The sequence below is a fragment of the Aplysia californica genome, unplaced genomic scaffold (genome assembly GCF_000002075.1).
Source record: "Aplysia californica isolate F4 #8 unplaced genomic scaffold, AplCal3.0 scaffold00171, whole genome shotgun sequence".
NCBI classification, from domain to species: domain Eukaryota; kingdom Metazoa; phylum Mollusca; class Gastropoda; order Aplysiida; family Aplysiidae; genus Aplysia; species Aplysia californica.
In genome coordinates, this window is record NW_004797441.1 from 466,486 (window position 1) to 486,773 (window position 20,288).

Below are 20,288 nucleotides of genomic sequence, written 5' to 3' on the forward strand. Positions count from 1 at the left end.
CCCTGACCACCCCTCTCGACAGGCCTGTCCCCAGTCAGTCCCAAACTTCGACAAAGCTCTCCCTTCATCTCAGCGGCCAGGAGCTCTTATTACATCCGATCCAAATTGTGGGCTTTAAAGGTTCGAACCACTTAGAGTTTCGAGTTTCCTCTGTCCTACTTCGAATCCGTCCCTTCAGTGCAGGTGAAAATAAGTTGTTGAAATAGCTTATTCTGCTTTTGACAGACCTTTGCATTTTAATGAAAACAATCACCAGTACAATAGCCTACCATTTGTCTTGAGCGGACTAAAATTTCTTAAAAAATCACCTGGGAGAGTGACGTCAAGCAAAAAGCCAATGAAACCGCCTACAAACATGCTTGTGCTTAGGAGTACTGTCAGAATCTGGTCAACGGCGGGCACACCTGAAACATTTAACGAACATAATTATATTATAAGTTTTGGTAGAAAATTGTATTTCGGCTCGAAATAAAATAAGATTAGGTAGAACAAAAAATATTATCTGGTTTTTTTCTTCTTATTCGTATGCAAGATATTTCGCTCTACAGTTTGAAATGTTCAGTATTAATGTTACCTTTATTTCATCGAATTTTTGGACTGCTTGTAATTCTCGTGTAAGTTCCTTGGTCACGGAAGGACAAGGGTTGGCATCCGTATGGCATGGCGGATACCGTTATTTTGATTGTCAGTCTGCAGTCTCTGTCAAGGAGGACTACTTTGTATTTTCCATAAGATTTCTAGTTGTTATGCATAATCGGCTTACCAACGTTAATCGGGTGCTTTTGTTTCGACATCCAGTGAGGGAAACACAGGCCGAAAAACAGGGAGCAGGCTATGACGAACAGGTTTCTGGTGGAGGTCAGATCCACGAAGTGAAGATTGGACAGACCGACAGCAGTGATCATACCTTGCGAAAGCCGGGGTGGTAATCAGGAGAATTAGTGTTTGTTGTTATTGTTGCTGTTGTTGTTGTTTGTGGAAATAGGGGGGTGGTAACATGTTTAAGGTAGGCGGAGGAGGAGGAATCACGAAGAGGTGTGAGAGCGGAGAAGATTGTGGGGGGGGGGGGGGGGAGGGGGTGAAAGAAGGAGAGAATTATTAATGGAGGCGAGATATGAGAAGACGAAAAAGAAAAGAAAAAAGAAAATATAGATTCAAGAGGAGGAAAAAAGAAGGAAAAGAAATATCTGAAGAAGACATCGGAGCTTTATTTCGTGGTAATAGGGAAAAGGGCAAAGAGTCGCAGCGGCTATGTGATCGAAAACAAAAGCAACAACGACAGCAACAACACAATGTGGTCTTCAAACTAAACTTATACAGCTTAGACATTTATGTGTGTAAAACATGACAATGATCATATATTTTACCTTCAAGTTAAAGACTTAATTCCGAGCCCCTCAAAAGGGAGACATTTCTTAAGTCTTGCAAAACTATATTAATTCAATATTAAAGTTCATTCTACACAGGACCGAGCCAAATGGGAAAATTCCAAGGAACTCAACATCGGACAGAGCTCAACCTCGAACCCCCAAACCCGAAATCTCATAATTAAGAGTCTGGTAGTCTCACCACTAGACGCAAGACGCTACCACACAGAACGCCGTAATTACCGAGGCAAGGACCGGCCGAGTTAAAAGAGCCTGCCTCTAAATGATTTATACAATCTAGATGCGATGAGCGAAACACTAATACATTATTCTATATGACCGACCAAGGCGCACTATGGATCTCACCGAACATAGAGATGAACATGCCTCCGACCACAGGTTCAGGAATGGTGACAAACAGCGCTCCGACCTTTCCCAGGCAGCCCAACAGTATCAGCAGGACACCAGCAGTGAACACTACTCTCCTGCTACCTACCTGTGAAGTTATCATCGTCATAAATTTATCATCGTCAAGAAATAGCAAGAATTGGGTTCACTACTTCACATCATCTACATCATCGTCATCATTATCATCATCATAATATCATCATTGTGGAATAAAACAGAGAAGGGAAGGCAAGCCTTGAGTTAATGTAATTTCACCATCATCATCATCATCATCATCATCATTGTATAAAGAAGGTATTAAAACAGTTAGGACCTTGTTGTATTTCCCCCAAAAATATATATCATCATCATCATCATCATCATCATCATCATCATCATCATCATCATCATCATCATCATCATCATGATAATGCAGCTAGGGCGCATTAGGTCATCAACATGAATGGCTCTGCGAAATTTCAACTAACGCTCGAATCCCAGAATTGCACTTTCTGAAGTATTACGCATATCTAAGCCCTGTGTACTCAAGGGAAGCAAAAGTGATCCTCCTACGATCCTCAAATAGATAGATAGATAGATAGATGGAAGGATGGATGGATGGATAGATGGATGGATGGATGGATGGATGGATGGATGGATGGATGGATGGATGGATGGAAGGATGGATTGCAATTCAGTCGGCTTTATGTAAGTTAGCGGAAGCGGAGACCTCCAACAATTAACAAAACCCGAGATACATACTTTGGTGATGCCGATGGCGCCAACATTTTCACTGTAGGATGTGCTTCCGTTTCCGGTCCCGAGCAGCCCTGTGATGATGCAGCATACACCCTCCACAGCAATGCCTGGAGAGTAGACAGAGGTGTGGATCTCAAAGCCGGGTGGCTTAGTGATTAGGTTCTCGGACTTGCAACCGTACGATCGTGGGTTCGAATCCCCTCAGGCGCCCGACGTTGTGTCCTTCGGGAAGGCACTTTACACGAATTTCCTCATTTCACCCAGGTGGAAATGAGTACCTGGCTATAGACAGTGAACGATCTTGTTATAATTTTGTTAGTATTTGAGGGTGTCAAATCTGCAGCATGCACAGTATGCTTCCCGGGAAGCAAGGAATGTTTTTGAGTGTTCTCAGAGAGTCTACTGGGGTTAAAATAGTTGTAAAGTGAATAGTGCATGCTGTAGAGCGTCGATATGCGCTATACAAATACAAAGATTATCCCTTTTCCTGAACATTTACCTTTAGCATCGTGGTCCATTTTTCACACTATTACGTTTCCCTTGCAAAAACCCAACGTACGTGGCACGTACGGCCCCAGAATCCCTTACACACACACACACACACACACACACACACACACACACACACACACACGCACACACACACACACACGCACACACACACACACACACACACACACACACACACACACAAACACACACACACAAACACACACACACACACATACACACAGTACGCGTTTTCAATAGTGGTTGGCTCCCAAAAGTGAGTGCACCTCGTGAGAAGCAAATGGAAGGGGTAGGGTGGTAACACTAAATTGCCAATGTGATTATGTGACACGAGACTAGACAAATCAAGATTGATCACAATGCTCAAAATCCAACAATGTGCACATGCACTCACGCAAGGAACATGCATTTACCCAGAAAGTGGCCATATCTAATTAAGATTTAAGAAATGTTTCTGCATCTGTAAACGTAATCAAACACATCACAACTTTTACCGGATACCATGATCCCTCCTCCAGGTTGAAACCGGAGTAAGTCTTGTATGATTAATGAAGCTTAGTATGCGTTAGAAGGTAGCTTATTTTCAGGTTTGCCCACAGGATTTTAAAACAACGGACGGAAAGGTCTATAAAAAGAGACGTGCATGAAGGATCGGGTGTAATTCTGAGAGATAGGTAGTCTTTAAAAAAGTGAAAAATCAGTATAGAAGGACGCAATGTCTTTATTCACTGGAAGTAAGGCGTGTACTTTTAAAAAAAGAGCTCTTGAGTTTTGATTGGATTTTTCTCAAAAAAAAGAAATTAAATTCAATCTTGAAAGTGCATAAACTTGGTGAGTAGTGTTGTTTCAGGACCAGTTCTGAAAATTGGTTTGCGATTTTATAAATAAAAATGTTCAATTGTCAAAGAGGACACATTATATTGAGTAGGTATCTTTATGGTGGGGTATGAAAGCCACGTGGAACCCCATGAACTATTTAAAAAGTGAGACCTCTGAATTCCACACCTATCAATAATAAGACAGAGACAAGTGTGAGGAGAATCTTGAGACTCACCTAAACAGCTCAAGTTGAGGAACAACCTTATACAGGTGCCCACTACGGATGGGATCGGCCGATCGGCCATCGCCCGACGTGGTAGCCTCAAAAACAAACTTGCTTGTTTTCAGTTTCAGGCGATCAAGTTGGGCGATCGGCCTGATCCAGCCGTTGTGGGCACCCCGTATTAGAAGACCCTTATGGCAATTCAAGTTATATCAGCTGTAAAGTACTGCATACCAGGTTGTTTGGTGGGGTGGGGGGTTTCCTGCGTGACTTGAATTCGAGATATTCGCCATTTTTTAAAGAGAACTTTGCGAAACCAAGCTGTTCGCGACTGGGCGACTAAAATCGCGAATTCAAAACACTTGAGGAACAAACAAAACAAAAACAAAAAAACGAAATAACGAAATGGGCAGAACGCGAACAAAAAAGAGCGGGCAAAACCCCCCCCAAAAAAACTGGTGCACAGCAGTTCACCCAATTAGAATAATTCGCACTGGTCCGTCATCAAAGGCTTTACTGTTTTATAGATTAGCCTGTGATCTACAATCTACATCATGTGACGGAGCTGCGTATGGTTCTCTAGGCCAAAGTGTAGCAGAGAATGGTGTCTTGATCTGAGTTATTCGGACGAAGTCAGAGACTGTTTAAATGAAATCGGGTGGTGTCTGTAAAAAAATAATTCGTGACATTAGCCCGCATAAATGAAAACAGTCGCTTCATCATCATTAGCTCCCTACGGTCTTTTTTGTTGTTGTCAAATGTATAGACATTATTTTTAAAAACTTTGTTTTAGTATAACTTAGAAATGTTTTTGTTTTGTTGTTGTTTTTTTCTCTTCTGTACGTTTGTTGTTATTGTAGCTTTCGTATGAGTCATTACCTAATTAACAGGTCTGACACCTGCTCGTTTGTGAGTTTTGATGCGCCAAAGCACAGGCATGTCGGAAAAATAAAATACAAGTTTATGTGCGTGCAATTGTGTGTGACAATATTCAGCATATTCATTGCCAGTTGTGGTTCATAAATGATGTACATATGGAGTTCAAAGCATATGACTAATAGCAAAGACCGAGACGTAGTTCTAATAATAATGATGACATAATAGATAGCATTGGTATAGTGCAAATTCCCACTCAAAGCAAGCTCTATGCGCTTCACAATCGGTATATCATCCCAGCAGCAGCAGCAGACCTGAGAGCATTCTTAAACAATCTCAACTTCTTGAAAAGCATACAGTGCAAGTTGTCATATGGGCGCTAAAACACTAACATACTGACAAGATCTTACGCTGTCTGTCGCCGAGTACCCATTCACATCTGGGTAAGGTGGGGGAAACTTTGTGTAAAAGTGCCTTTCCCAAGGACACAATGATCCACTATCTAGATCTAGATACATTTATGACCCAGTGGTTTTCAAGAGTTTGCCATGGGAATAATGTTTTCCATGGGTTTTTTTCAGAATTGTGAATCTGGCCATGCTAGCCAAAAAGGGTGCGTTGAGAAAAATTACAATTTATGAATTTCCCAAAGACAACGATAAACGACACAGGCGGGCTGATAGTGGGTGGCAGTCGGGTGCTCTGGTGTGGTTTTCTCCTTTTTTCCTATCAAATATGTATCGCCCTGGTCTGTTCTCCTTTTTCGTGTTTGTTACTCTCTAGTAACACCTCTAATCTTCGACACTTATATTATGACCTGTTGTGTTGCAAGTGACTTAAAACTCTTGACTAAAACTAAGTTGCTGGTGTCACTTGTTGTGTATTCTACTTGCAAACAGTCCAAGAACACCAACAACATTAAACATTAATAAATGAAACAACTTCTCGGGTTGTGCTCCAGAGTTTAATATAAGACTTAAAATTTACATGACTGTGGCTTGTGCTGCCGTAGGCTAGACATCTTTTTTGTTCTTCTCTGTGTATGTGTGTGTTAGTGTGTTACTCTTTTCTTGCTCTCTATGATACCGATATACTGACCATTACAGTACTCGTTATGGAATACTGAAAGTGGGTACTTATAATGTTACATTATGATTACTCTACAACATTCCTCCCTTTCTTAAAATTTTCAAATGTTTTCAAAAATATTTACGTGTTCTTTAACCTATCAGGGACATTCATAATTAGTAATTCTAGCCTTATTGGTTCTGTAACAATAATACCGAAGTTGATCGAAATTTTTCATTTGAATTCTATTACAACTGACTTCTTCAGATCTGTGATAGGCTTTACTTTGTTTCACTGAAAACAATAGTAAGGTAATATTATTATGCGCACCTTATGATGCAAGGAAATTAATCACTTATAACTTGTAACAAAACTATCACTTCAGAGGTCAGTCCCTTGGTATGATTTGTTTCATGTCACTAATATTAAATAGCACATCTGAAATTAATTCACTAAGAATGTTTATCCTTAAAATAGGCCATTCACTTTTAGGTAGAGAGTTAAAGTGTCCATTCTTTCACTGAGAATGTTTATGATTTTGACAGTCCTTTCACTTTAGTGTAGAGAGTTATAAGTCCATTCCTTGAACTGGTCTTCTGACACGTTTTGGATAACGTCTTGGTGGTGATCGTTGTGGTGACGCTTGTCTTTGAGTGGCGTCTTGGATTGTGTCAGGGTTAACACTTGATGGTGGTACCGTTGGTTCCTCATCCTGACCCATTGGTAGCATTGGGACGGTAGGTAGCGGAGGCGGTAATTCGTTGATATCTGCAGTTGAGTCTGGAGCAGACTGCAGCTGGTTGATATGACAGTGTCGCACCGTTCCACCTACACGAACAGAGTAACTGTGGGTTCCCAGTCTCTGTAATATCACTCCGTTTGTCCATCTGTTTACACCTGGCCTGTTGTTTCTGACCTTGACTGGGTCACCAGGCTGAAATTCACGGAGGATTTTTTCTTGTGCCTGAGCTTCTTGCTTGTGACGCATGTTAGACACGAGATCAGGCTTCATCAGGTCCAACCGGATTCTTATCTTTCTTTTGAATAAGAGTTCTGCTGGACTTTGGCAGTCATCATGTGAGGCGTTGATCGAAGTTTTAACAGGATTTTGGACAGTCTCTGCGGTCCACTTTGTCCTGGGCTCGATGATTTCATAAGTCTCTTAAATGACTGAACAAGTCTCTCAGCAGATCCGTTTGTTTAAGGCATGTAAGGCTGTGATGTTACACTGTACACCATTTTTCTGAAGAAATTCTTCAAATTCACTTGACCTAAATGGTGGGTCATTATCACTGACAAGTGTGACAGGCAATCCATGAATTGCACAGATCTGTCTGAGCACATCATTTGTTCTCTGTGCTGCCGTTGTTGTCATCGGTATTATTTCAAGCCATTTTGAGTAAGCATCGATCAACACGACATATTTCTGACCTTCGTACTCCGCAAAATCTACATGAATCCGTTCCCATGGTTTTGACGGAAACGTCCACGCGAATACAGGAGCATTTTCTCAATGTCTAGATCTATTTTTGGCCAAAATACATATGAACGAGCCATTGCTTTGGTATTGGTCATTCCGAGATGTCCTTCGTGTAGTTCATATAGTATTCTGTTACTATACTTCTGAGGTATGATTACTCTCAGGCCCCACTGAAGAACTCCTGCCTCTGTGGTAATATCCTCCTTCTTTGAAAGAATGGCTTGAGATTGTCATCCTCTGTGCAATTTGGCCATCCAGTCAGTGTATATTGCAGCACCTTTGACAATACTGCATCTTTTCTTGTTTCTTCTGCAATGTCAGCTGCAGAGATAGGCATGTCATTGATGTAAGAAAAATATACTAATTTGTCCTTTTCATTCTCTGACTCTGTTCCCTTTTGTGGCAGTCTTGACAGCATGTCTGCATTGCAGTGATCTTCACTTCTTCTGTACTGGATTTCATACTGGTAACTGGTGAGTTCCAATGACCATCTTTGGATCCTGGCACCAGCCATCGCAGGTAGGTTTGTCTTAGGTCCAAAAATCTTAAGAAGAGGCTTATGATCAGTGATCAGCGTAAAGGATCTTCGTAGAGGTATTGGTGAAACTTGCGGATTCCAAACATGATTCCTAGTGCCTCCTTTTCAATCTGGGCATAATTTGTTTCTGCCTTTGTGAGAGTCCGCGAAGCAAAGGCGATAGGCCTTTCTTCTCCACTTGGCATTTTGTGGGAAATCACTGCTCCTAGTCCCTTAATACTGGCATCAGTTGCTAGGATTAATGGTAACTGCGGGTCATGATGCACTAGCACTGTCCTTGAACTGAGCAGTTCCTTTACTTTGCGAAATGACTTTTCACATGCATAAGACGATACCGATATACTGACCATTACAGTACTCGTTATGGAATACTGAAAGTGGGTACTTATAATGTTAAATTATGATTACTCTACAACATCACTGTAACCATGGAAGTGAGCTACTCAAGGCGGAAAGTGTCAAAATCCTCTATGCTTCCATGAGGCAACTCGAAGTTCTGCACTTTTATGGAAGAAGTAGTAAGTTACTGCCCCTCACTATTGTTTTCCAGACGATCAAGCATTAGGAATCAGTTCTGGTGTCTTATGATGAAAATGCTGGCTTGGATTTTGAAGTGAGTTGAAGGAGATAAAAGAGCATGCTGTTCTTCGAAAACAATTTACGAACGGAAGAGAGATAGAAAGAGAAAGAGAGAGAGAGAGAGAGAGAGAGAGAGAGAGAGAGAGAGAGAGAGAGAGAGAGAGAGAGAGAGAGAAAGAGATAGGGGGGGGACAGGCAGACAAGCAGGCAGACTGACAGATAAACAGGCAGGCAGGCAGGCAGGCAGGCAGGCAGGCAGGCAGGCAGGCAGGCGGAGAGAGACAGAGACAGAAAGACAGAAAGACAAAATGACAGACAGACAAATGGACAGGGGTGAAGCTTACCTCGATTGACAGCGTTTGGGGGTGGGGGTGGTGCTTCAGCTAGTCTGGCACAAGCGTAGTAGTCTCCAACGGACTCCATCATGGAGGCAAGCACCCCAGCCAGCATGCCAAACACCGCACCAGCGCTCACCGTCGGCATACCCCACTGGCCTGAAAAAGAAAAAGATGGCCTCACATCTAGGCTTTCTCAGCCCAGCCTCACATCAAAGTTCATCAAACTGTCTAGTGATAGGTTCGACTTAACCACTGTAGCAAACTGTGGTCCTGACTCCGCTGCTGACCACCCTCACCTTTCCTGCCGCACATGCACACACCCGCGCGTGCTTACGCACAAACGCATTTACTTACACACACACACACACGCGCACACACACACACACACACACACACACACACACACACACACACACACACACACACACACACAAACATACACAAACATACACATACACACACAAACATACACATACACACCCAATCAAACATACACATGATAGATGGTCAGACATGCATCTCCCCCCCCCTTTTTCCCCCCTCTATACATAACACACACACACACACACACACACACACACACACACACACACACACACACACACATATATATATATATATATATATATATATGGAATACGTATCCACGGGCTGTCTGCCAACACAGAAGAAGACACGTCAGTTCTCGCCATGTATCCCCAGCTACCAGGCTCATCAGGGAGAGCGCCTCCTAAGGTCAAGGCCAGACACAAAAGCCAAGACAAGACCATTGCGATTAGCACCTGAAAATCATGTCAAATGAGAAAAGGGGGGGGGGGGAGTCTTCGTGAGACGAAGTAAAATAACTAATAATGACATCGATACAGTTCAGAATATCATTTAGGAGGTTGACTTTTTCTTCCCTGCCTGCCAGGGCTATCCCATGCTGTCTGCGAAAGACAGACATAATAGAGAAAATATTGTCTCTGTGAGAGAACTAAACTCATTTTTTTCGTCCAAGGTGAAGCGCCTACTTATCACACTACTAGATTAAGATCATATTTATACATCCGGTGAGACACATGCTATGATGTATGATAATATGTTTGGGGGAGAATATTTTGAATGCCATATATATAAAAGCATTTCTTTTCTATTCGTAAGAATTAACATTAAAATAAAATAACTTTAAATAATAGCCAATTTGTTTAAAAAATACTAATGACAGGGAACTTATGACAACTTTCAACCTAATAAAACAAACACATCTGGGTTTTTTCCGGTTGGGGGGGGGGGTATTTTTTTTTAGACAAGCAGGAGGAGTATGATTTGTTCTGTTTGCTTCTGTTTGTGAATTATGCTCAGGGCACTGTGAGTTGTAGGCCCACGAAACCAATATGCACACCAAACTAATCAAACATATCCGTATCCCCAGCTATGCAATACGTACCGGGAAGAGCTTGAAGACGGGCAGCCGTATTACAGAGCAAGATTTACCCCTGTTCATGCTTGGAACTGGGATGTCTATGTTCTTCAAGTATTGGGAAAATATGGCTATGAGAACAATTGTCCTGGGGATAAAATAGGAGGAAAAAAGATGCATGCTAATAATGGAGAACTGCTAACCAATACGGAAGTGTGAGGACGAGAACGGGTAGTGAGAAGGTGAAGGAGAAGGAGGGGGAGGAGGGGGGGGAGAGATAGAGGAGTGATGGAGGGAAAGGGGGGGGGGGGTAGTTAAAACAAGAAAATGTTGATATTAATATAGATGTATCTATATATACTGATAGATCTGTGCAAGATTCTCATACTTGCCAATTCCATTTAAACGGCCCGTGGAAAGTTTGCTCGTAAATAATCAATTCAAAGGTGCTCGCGCTAGAACATGCTATTTTGTTTTGTTTTATGCTGGTTTATATTTTCCCACATTCCTTCTCAACCACACCCCTCACTCACGTGATAGAGATCCACCAATGAGAGGACGCCTTGTAAGCCGCCACCTCGAAGAGGCTGAGGCCAATGAGAGTGATGGTGGGAGCGATGGTCAGAGGTCCAATATATCGCAAGAAGAAGGACAGGACACCAGAACAGCCAATAACCACTTGAAATAACGAAGCCACACATATGGCACCCTGCACCTGTGACACACGTATTATGATGTTATTGGCCTGTAGTCTTAATAATACATATCTATACATCAAATAACACCAGACAAGTAATTATTTCACATTGCAATAAAATTGGAAATGAGGTAATTTTGTGTTAAAACATGCTTAACACCCTATAAAAGATTTATGGCTAAGGGAAAAGTATGTTTAAGTATGCATAATGTCAAATTTAACATAAAGGCATGATTTATTCAAACAGTATCAGTAGCTTCCGCCCCCCCCAAAAAAAAAGAAAATCTCTACAGCTTCCACCCGCGGTACAGCCTTTTTAGCTAACCTACATTAATGTTTCATTCATCACCAAGGGGGCTTTAGGTACTGGATTCCTTAACCAATGCTGTAGATTAGGGGTCTCAAACTGAAATTACCCGCGGTAATGTCTGAGTGAGCCCGGGCCACATCGAAAATTCCATCAAAAAAGATGTTAAGTACAACTGATCTAATCTTCTCAATATTTATTAATTGCAGCTCCGAACAAAACGGTGCTTCAGAACGTAGGTTTCTCTAACCTACTCCTTGCAGTCAAAGACCTGGCACTGCTTGCTCTTGCATAGCTCCACCTCCACCTCATTTTTGCCGAGTGAAAGAAACGTGCTAGCCACACGAACGCCAAACGTTGAGGCCAAGAAGCGGCCGCAAAATATCGTTCAGTGGGCCTCAGTTGGCCCTCTGGCTGCGTGTTTAAGACCCCTGCTGTGGAGTTTAAGTCCTCTGGACGACTACCCCAGAGAGCGTTATCACTAAAAATGTAGGTATTTTACACCCCTATCGACAGTATTAAGATAATTATAAATCTTATAAGGCGATCTTCGAACCTGCCTGTCAACGTCCCAGCAGAAAGACCGAGATACTCAATAAGAAATCTCACCCCTTAGGAATCGAACTGAAGTCTCCCTCGTACCACGGCAAAGCACCAATCTGCTACACTACAGACGTAAGTAGTGATATCAATATGTTACTGACGAAGATATCGTGGCGAACATTTGGCAAGCAAGACAAGCTTTTATTGCTACGAAAGAAATGCAAGAGCCCAAAAAAATGGGCCAAGCGCACCAAGCTGGCACTATTCAGGGGCAATGGAAAAATCTGTTTCGCTCTGAAGAGACGACACCTGTTTATTAACGAAGAGTTTTGAGAGCAAGCTTCAGACCTTCATCATTGGATGGTTAAAAAACAGTTTGAGCGTGCAATGGTTTGATTCTGTCGTCACCGAGGGATTTTAGAGGGAATACATGAAAGAAAAAAATGTAACAGAAAGCGAAAGAGAGAAGAAGATGAAGGCTCGGACACTTGTTAAGAAAATCAAAGACAAATATAACTGGAAAGGCACTGAGATGAAACCAGTGAACAGAGAACATCCAAAAACAACCTGGCAGACGAAAATGGAGTAAGATGTTAATTAATCATATCCGTACGTCGTGCTTTACTATCGTATCCATAGGACGTGGGGAACTCTGTGCCGCCATTTTCCAAAGAGGAAATTTACTTGTTAATCCAACCCGTACGCTTTGCATAGCAGTCTTTCAAAATGATGATTTGAGAAACACTGAAAGTTTCAAAGAGATGTTCGAACTGGAAGTATTCTAAAAAGTGAAGAATACAACTTTGAAGGTACAAAATGACCCCAGGGCGTTCGGATAGGGTTAAGAAATTCAGCAAAATTAGTACCCCCAACTAGAGAGAGAATCATAGATCACATATTAGTTTTGAAGAACTTTTACCGGCGTTGTTCATTGCAGAATTGAAAGGCAACAGAGAGAAGTGTTTCCTACCCAAGAATAACCCCTATAATCTCCACCCCCACCATTGACCCTGGCTTCGCGACAGAAATCACTAAATCGTGTGACCTAATGGCTGCAGAGCCGGAATTTCGGTAGGAGGAATGCCACCACAAATCCCTTTTCTTTTTTACATCAAATTACGCCCATTAAACCATTTTATTTTATTTCAAAGACAACATAGCAACGCCATCCACACATCTAAAAAGATTAGTTTGTCTCACTTCTCTAATTCGAGGGTACCACAGCTCCCGTGGATCAGCGCACACCGAGGAGTTGCCACTTCCACCCACACAGTCGCTGATGTTTGAAGCTATCGTTGACGAGAAAGCAAACATTTCACGTTACATTAAATATTTTTGGAAAAGAAATTGCTGATTGATGTACTAAAATACCTTCAAACTCTAAAGGAACAAGAAAAACATTTGATACCTATGAACTGAAGGTGAATGAACTTACAACACACACATATATATTATATATATGTGTGTGTGTGTGTGTGTGTGAGTGTGTGTGTCTGTGTGTGTGTGTGTGTGTGTGTGTGTGTGTCTGTGTGTGTGTGTCTGTGTGAGTGTGTGTGTGAGGCATCATGGAGAAATCAGGCGCTCGTCAAAACAGTGAAATCCAAGAAACCAACATTTTCCTGGGCGTTGGGCAATTTTTAAAAAAAATATTCTTTTGGCTCAACGCCTTTTATTATGGCCTAAAAACACATTTCTGGGTGGATTTTAGAGAAAAACTTTGATTGAAAGCATGAACAATGTAAATTTCTCATTTCCAATTACACTCAAGCTTTGGAAGTCACCAAATTTTGGCAGCCATTTTCTCACTAATTTTATTTCTCACACCAGGCAACCCTCATCTCCTCCAATCGCAAATTCTCGACTTCTATTCAAGACAGATGGGTATATTTTCGCCAAGTGCAAGACAAGATATATATATATAAATATATATATATATATATATATATATATATATATATATATATATATAATATTTGTTTTTATGTGTGTGTGCGGGCGTGTGTGTTAGATATTATACATAATATACAAACATATACATGAAGTTCATTTCCACTACACGCGCTCTCACTCTCTCGCGCGACGCGAGCGAGAGCAACACACACACACAAACACACGCACACACACACACGCGCGCGCGCGCGCGCGCACACACATACACACATGCACACATATGCAAACATACATTGTCCCAAAAAATATACACTTCCAGGATGCATAATATAATAGAACGTTGATAGTAGTGCTAAGGTCGCAACAATCTATAATAGTGAGGGGAAAAATTCGTGGCGCAACTTATTGTCAATTACTTCCTCAACTATCGAAAATAAAGTCTCCAGCTTTTGCACAATGACTTGTACCAATTTGTCCTCACAGATCAATACTTTTTTAAGCACCTGTTAGCTGTATTCTAGAAAATTCCGCAATACATACTAATTAACGATCCCAGTGGTGGCTTCTGTAGATTATAAGTTTGGCAGCTGGAACAATATCGCTTTTCAAAGCAAGTCCGTCTCGTGTTTTATTTTTTATTCTCGACATTATGCTTATTGTGCGATTGTTTTGACCACCTTTAGTGCAAAAAGTTTTCACTATAAAATTAATTTCTAGTAACAGATTTTGCCCCTAAAAAGTGTCATTGGTGTGCGTATGCAACATGTGTGTGAGAAGCGGGAAGTGCTGTGAACAATCCCATTTTCCGCGTGACGGAGATTTGCAGTATTTTTAAAATACATTTATGAAGAAACTAGGCTAAAATGTTTTGGATAAAATACGATTAAGTTCAGACAAATTGATACAAACTGCTGTGCGAAGTTTGAGAGAGATTTTCGTTCACCAATTAAAGAGATATTTGAAGATAAGTTGCACTACGAATGTTTGACCGCACTATAGCTCCTCCTATATGGATTTGATGGATGTTGACTCTAAGAGTTACAAAAATATCTATTTTTTCCCGATCAAAACTTCACACGTTTTCTAAGAGTGATGTAAAAAAAAACCTATTAAAATGATAGATGTGAAGAGAATGTTTAAGTGCACAGGACTGGGGTTACTGACCTGAAATATTGCTGGGACATGTCCATTCCGGGAGACTGAGAATACTTTGTGTAGGAGCCAGGAGAGCGAAGGTTGCACCTTGAATAATGGGAAGCCTGAAGCAGACAGTGGGAATTTAAAGCAAAAAGGACACACACACGCGTGCGCGCGCGAACACACACACACACACACACACACACACACACACACACACACACACACACACACTCACACACTCACACACAAATCCATGCGGGCGCACTCAAAGACATAAGCACGCGGGTGCTCAGACAATCACATAACCTTCCTGATATCGGATGTCTGCAAATCTAAAAGGGGCGGTCCTCTTTGTATTTATTTCAACAGATCGCCGTGCCAAGGGGGAGTCAATTTTGTCAAAGTAATAGCCTACTACGAAAAAAAAATTAATTTAATTTTTAGGAATTAAAGTGTTGTAATTCATTCAGGTTGATTTTGTTGTATTTTGGTGTCTTTTTCAGTAGGGAGATAGTCATAATGGTTGAATGTTAAGAAGTTGCAGTCTTACTCGAAATTGTTAAAACGTGATGCATGTATTTCTCGAACATGTAAATTGATTTTCTAAGTATTGACAAATCTAACGGTTCTTTTGTTGACTTTTATTTGTTTGTTCGATGATTTGTTGAGATTAGTGCTAAGATGACAGAGTTGTTGCGCTTTTATTTTATTAGTCCTCTTATTCTTTGACACCCTGTATATCAAATTTAACAGGCTCTAAAGAGCATAACATCAACTTACAGTGACAGAACAGTGACATGTCAAAAAATAATTCGCTTTGAGACTTCTTTGTTAAGTTTCTAAATTCGAACAAAATAGGCATTGTTCTTTGACATGCTGGAACAACGAATAGATCTAACCTCACTCCGATACTGGTTTGTAAAATGGTGGTGATTCCAGAAGCGAAGAACATGGTGGCTATGAGCTCACTGAGCCCCACTGTGTCGCCGCCCATGCACAGTGGGCCGGCCAGAATCAGCGGCACGGACAAGGTGGAGCCAAAAGCAGTCAGGTAGTGCTGTGGGGAGGGTTGGGTGCGGGGGGGGGGGGCGGGGCGGACAAAATTTGATTATAAATCATATATAAGGCCTATATTATGTTTTACTACCCCTTACAACACAAGCGTAATTTCTTGAGACCCTAGTACAAAATCCCAGCAGAGAAAAGCAGGTACTCGATACGGGAGGACTTCCGTAACGAATGACCATTTTGAGACAGATCAGACTAGAGGCGTAGGGGTAGGGTTAGGGGCACCGTAGGGGTAGGGTCGGGGTCGGGTTCGCGGTCGGGGTAGGGGTAAGGTTAGGGTTTGGGTTAGGGTTAGGGTTAGGGTTTGGGAAAGGGTTATGGTTAAATCTCTTCTTTATAGTGTTCGTTGGGTTAGGGTTAGAGTTTGGGTTAGGGTGAGGGTTAGGTCTTTTCTTTATTGCGTTTGTTGAGGTGGTCGCTCGTTACGGAAGTCCTTCCCTCGAAACAGTACCTTCCTCACATGGGAGTTCACCTCACGTATTAATTGTGCTGGCAAGGCAAAGAAGCAAACCACTGGACTTCAGAAACCTATATAAACAATATACGGTCGACTCCACTTGTGTTGAACTCGCTCGTACTGATCTTCGGTTAAGTTGATATTTTTGTTGGGCCCCACCACTTCTTCTTCTGTACATTTATTAAAGTTAAACGGTTAAGTTGAGTTCAAGTGTAAATACGTTAGAGTTAAAGTGCTTTTTATTAACCCCCGACTGAAAGTATACAAAGGTTGTATTGATTAACATTTTTTGCATGCGCCTCTTTATATGTCTTACTGGTGATACTTAACGTACAAGTGCAGTTATGTAGATCAGGAGCCGATCAACGCCCAATAATAGACCTACATAATACTTCAATGAAACTGTGAGCGGAGAGCAAGAGTAGGTGAATGCATGTATTTAGTACCACGACACAATAACCACGTTCATTATTGCTTCCCCTCCTTTCAAAGCCAAAAAGTATGGTACACGCCAAGACAATATCCATGAAAAATACAGTGAAACCTCTGAAAAACCTACCCAACTAAAAAAAGTACTCTACTTTTCTCTCCTCTGTAACTTAGTGGTGTAAAACGTTCTTTTCGCTCAGGGCTTTTATAGTGACCAATATTTCATTTATAACAGACATTGCACATTGTGAGAATAACGAATATGTCAAAAAGGGATAGTTTCGCCGTACTGAAGAAAACAACGGAATCGGCTGCAGTGAGAGGGTTAACCTTTCCTGTCGCCACCATTTTTACCAAAGTAGCCTACTAAAAGGGAAATATTTTGTTAGATATGACCCTTGGTTTCGTGATACCAACGGTTAAGTTGAAGTCGGATGAGTTGATCTCTTTTTTTCCCATCTCCGAGTACATCAACGTATCCGCAATAGACTGCATATTATATTAGTACCAGGGCCAGACTTAGGTGGGAATTGCCCTTAGCTCAGTTCCTTTCCAGCGCCTTTCAAGCTTGAGCGATTTAAGTGAAGTGGGAGTTCACATCCGAGGGGAGAATGGCATGTTGGTGTTCTCTATGCCACATTACTCTTTCTCTCAGTGGGTTGCACCGTCGAGGATTCACGGAACTCAAATCTCAAAATTACCAAATTACCATTTCTCTGCTGAGTAAGAAGTTGTACAACACTGTGAGTGTTAATATAACACCTAGTGAATTTCGATCATATAAGACACCCTGTTTGTCAAAGCCAATCCATGCTAGATCTAAATAACATACTGTAGATTTTTTTTAAAAAGAAAATATAGAGTCGGAAAAAAACAACTTTACTGCTTTTTTTGGTAAATGTTTTCCTCCACACTGAAGTTTTGAGTTTCTAATAATATGTATTCAATATTCGGAAATAAAAAAACGTTGGTTGATATTCATTTTAGATAAATCCAGAGAATAGTTTTGCTCCACATGACACGCAGAAAAACAGCCCATTTTCAGCTATGTCCCCATGTTTGTAGCATGACGCACTAATTCGCATTAGGCCTACTACTAAAAGTCCCAAATATTGCGTCATATTGCAAGCTACAGTAATCTACAAGACCAACAGAAGTTTGCAGATAGTTTTTCTCAAGTTTCTTTTGTCTTCTGAGGTCATGGTTAAGATTAGTATAAAGAGCAGAGAGCTTTTTGTATTGAACTTTACCTCACCACCAACTCATTTTGTAAGCTCAAGGTGCGGAAATAATGTTAAAGCTGAGGCCTTCTTTGATGTCAAAGGCGGAAATGATCCATTAGTTAGGATCTGTACAGAATCAGAACTAAAACTTCCCAGACAAAATGACCACTTCAGGTAAAACACACGCCGTTCGCACCCCTTTAACTTTAACTTCCCCAGGGTGCAGAATTTAGTGGATGAGTTCCTTGAGACGTCTGTCCGTGGACGATGTCTGCAGCTAGGATTTTCTTACATCTCAACGGACCGCATTCTCAGGCAGATTTTCGTTTATGACAGAACCATTTTCCTGTTCACGAAGCTGACATGGATCTGAGGATAGAAATGTGTTCATGGTTCCTCGATCGTCTTGAAAAGCATGAACATTTCCTCGATGACATTTGGGTTCTTGGCAAGGTGCATTATTCACCTTTCAGGATATGTTAATTCCACAAATGCCGTCTACTGGGCAACCCTGCCCGTCACCCATGTAGTCTCTAGAAACAACTCCATGTTGTAAGGTGTACAGGGTGTGTAGCTTTAAGCCCTCATAGTTGGGTGGATCTTTGTATTTGGCCACCACGACCCGTAAAATGTGTCGAGTCCAAAATATGACATTATGATATAGAACATTGATTCTTGGAATTCCTGGATTTTAAAAATATGTTTTTAAACTCTGTGAGAGAAAAGAAATATTGTTTAAATGTTACAGCGGCGCACAAATTAGATCTTAAAAGGAAAAGAAATGGGGAAAAACAATTATTTCATGACTGTCCTAACAAGACCTTTTAAACTGGTGCATTTTGCGTTTATAGGTGGGTTTGGGGGGGGGGGGGGGTTATAAAAGCCATATCCGTTTTCGAAAATATGTTTCTTCGTGATGAATTTTGTTATGAACAAATTCCATTTGAATGAATTATATCTCTTCCAGGTTAAAATATTTTAGTACAATGCGAGATGTTCAGGGGAAAAAACTGGGATTTTTTTAAATCTATTTTTTTTTTTTTGGGGGGGGGGGGGGAATCCCATTGTATTTGATATATAGAAGAAAAAACACTTCCTTGCGCGGTATTCGAGCTCTTGTCTTTTGCGTGCAAGGCAAATAGTATTCCCATGACACCAAACACACCCTTGGTACTTCGCCTGGTGTTTCGCCAAAAATCTACCACAGCCATCGTCCCCTCCTACCTGAAATCCTAAAAGAATGCACAAGATCCACGAAGGGTTGTCATCCACGCGGTAAAGCATTCCATCTTTGCCGTCTTTGTTTTTTTCACAGCTTTCGGATGCGCGACTTACTTCGTCCTTGGGAGTCATTTCTAATTACTCGTGACCGTTTCGTTTATCTCGTAAGGTTTGTTTTGACTGCGTGTTTCTGTAGCCTGTAAGGGGATTTGTTGATGATCAAAGTTGGTCTGACACCTGAATCCTACTGCAGTAAGATTTTTATAGTGTCGGTTGACGCAAAGTCTGGCGCTTATCAGTAAATGAGATTGGAATTTTCCAAATCCGGTTATCCGGTCAATTTTTCCAAAAGAGAATCACTGTTCCACAACTTCAGGTTACTAACCCCATTTATCAAATTTTTTACTCTGTCTATGGGTTGTTTTCTAGAACCCCCTCGAGCTTCTAATCCAAGTCGAATTTTTCACAAAGTGATCTGGATTAGAGCTGTGCCCAATCGACTCTGGCCAATTGTCAGTCACATCGATCCCCCTTCCACCCCCCCTCCACCATCACCCCATCTATCTCCCCCCCCCCCCCCCCCCCGAAAACACACACACACAGCTACATGCTCTCTATTCTCTGCCCACATCTTAGCTAGCCCTCACCGCAGACGCACACATCATTATACACGCGCGTGCACATGTTAAAGACCTTAACTGTGACAGCTTGAAGAAACAATAGTAGTGGAAAGGAAACGGAAATGAAAATACCAACAGGAAAAACTGTCCGTATTTACAACGGGGGATCAGCCGCAATGCTGTATGCGCTTCAGTGTCCATCAGAACAGCCACCAAGGAATTCATCTCTACACAGACTCGCAATCACTTGTACGGAAATTTACAGCAGGTGTGACTGCAGTCAAAACCAAAATGGATGATGACTCGTGGATTGCTACATATCGCTGCTGCAAAATATACAGCCATAT

General features: G+C 41.5%; 1 protein-coding gene across 1 annotated transcript in view; it reads right to left on the minus strand.

The window, feature by feature from the left end:
• Nucleotides 1-19,543, minus strand: part of LOC101848202 (solute carrier family 23 member 1) — a 24,178-nt gene extending 4,635 nt beyond the window's left edge. Inside the window, exons 1-12 of the mRNA XM_005098048.1 lie at nt 19,325-19,543; nt 15,823-15,980; nt 14,948-15,042; nt 13,094-13,182; nt 10,880-11,061; nt 10,374-10,494; nt 9,575-9,726; nt 8,951-9,105; nt 2,517-2,620; nt 1,734-1,863; nt 764-907; nt 309-404 (exon numbers count right to left, since the gene is read on the minus strand). Of these exons, the coding sequence (XP_005098105.1) occupies nt 309-404; nt 764-907; nt 1,734-1,863; nt 2,517-2,620; nt 8,951-9,105; nt 9,575-9,726; nt 10,374-10,494; nt 10,880-11,061; nt 13,094-13,182; nt 14,948-15,042; nt 15,823-15,980; nt 19,325-19,453 (1,555 nt within the window). The 5' untranslated portion in view covers nt 19,454-19,543. The remainder of the gene's footprint in view (nt 1-308; nt 405-763; nt 908-1,733; nt 1,864-2,516; nt 2,621-8,950; nt 9,106-9,574; nt 9,727-10,373; nt 10,495-10,879; nt 11,062-13,093; nt 13,183-14,947; nt 15,043-15,822; nt 15,981-19,324) is intronic.
• Nucleotides 19,544-20,288: the final 745 nt, after the last annotated feature.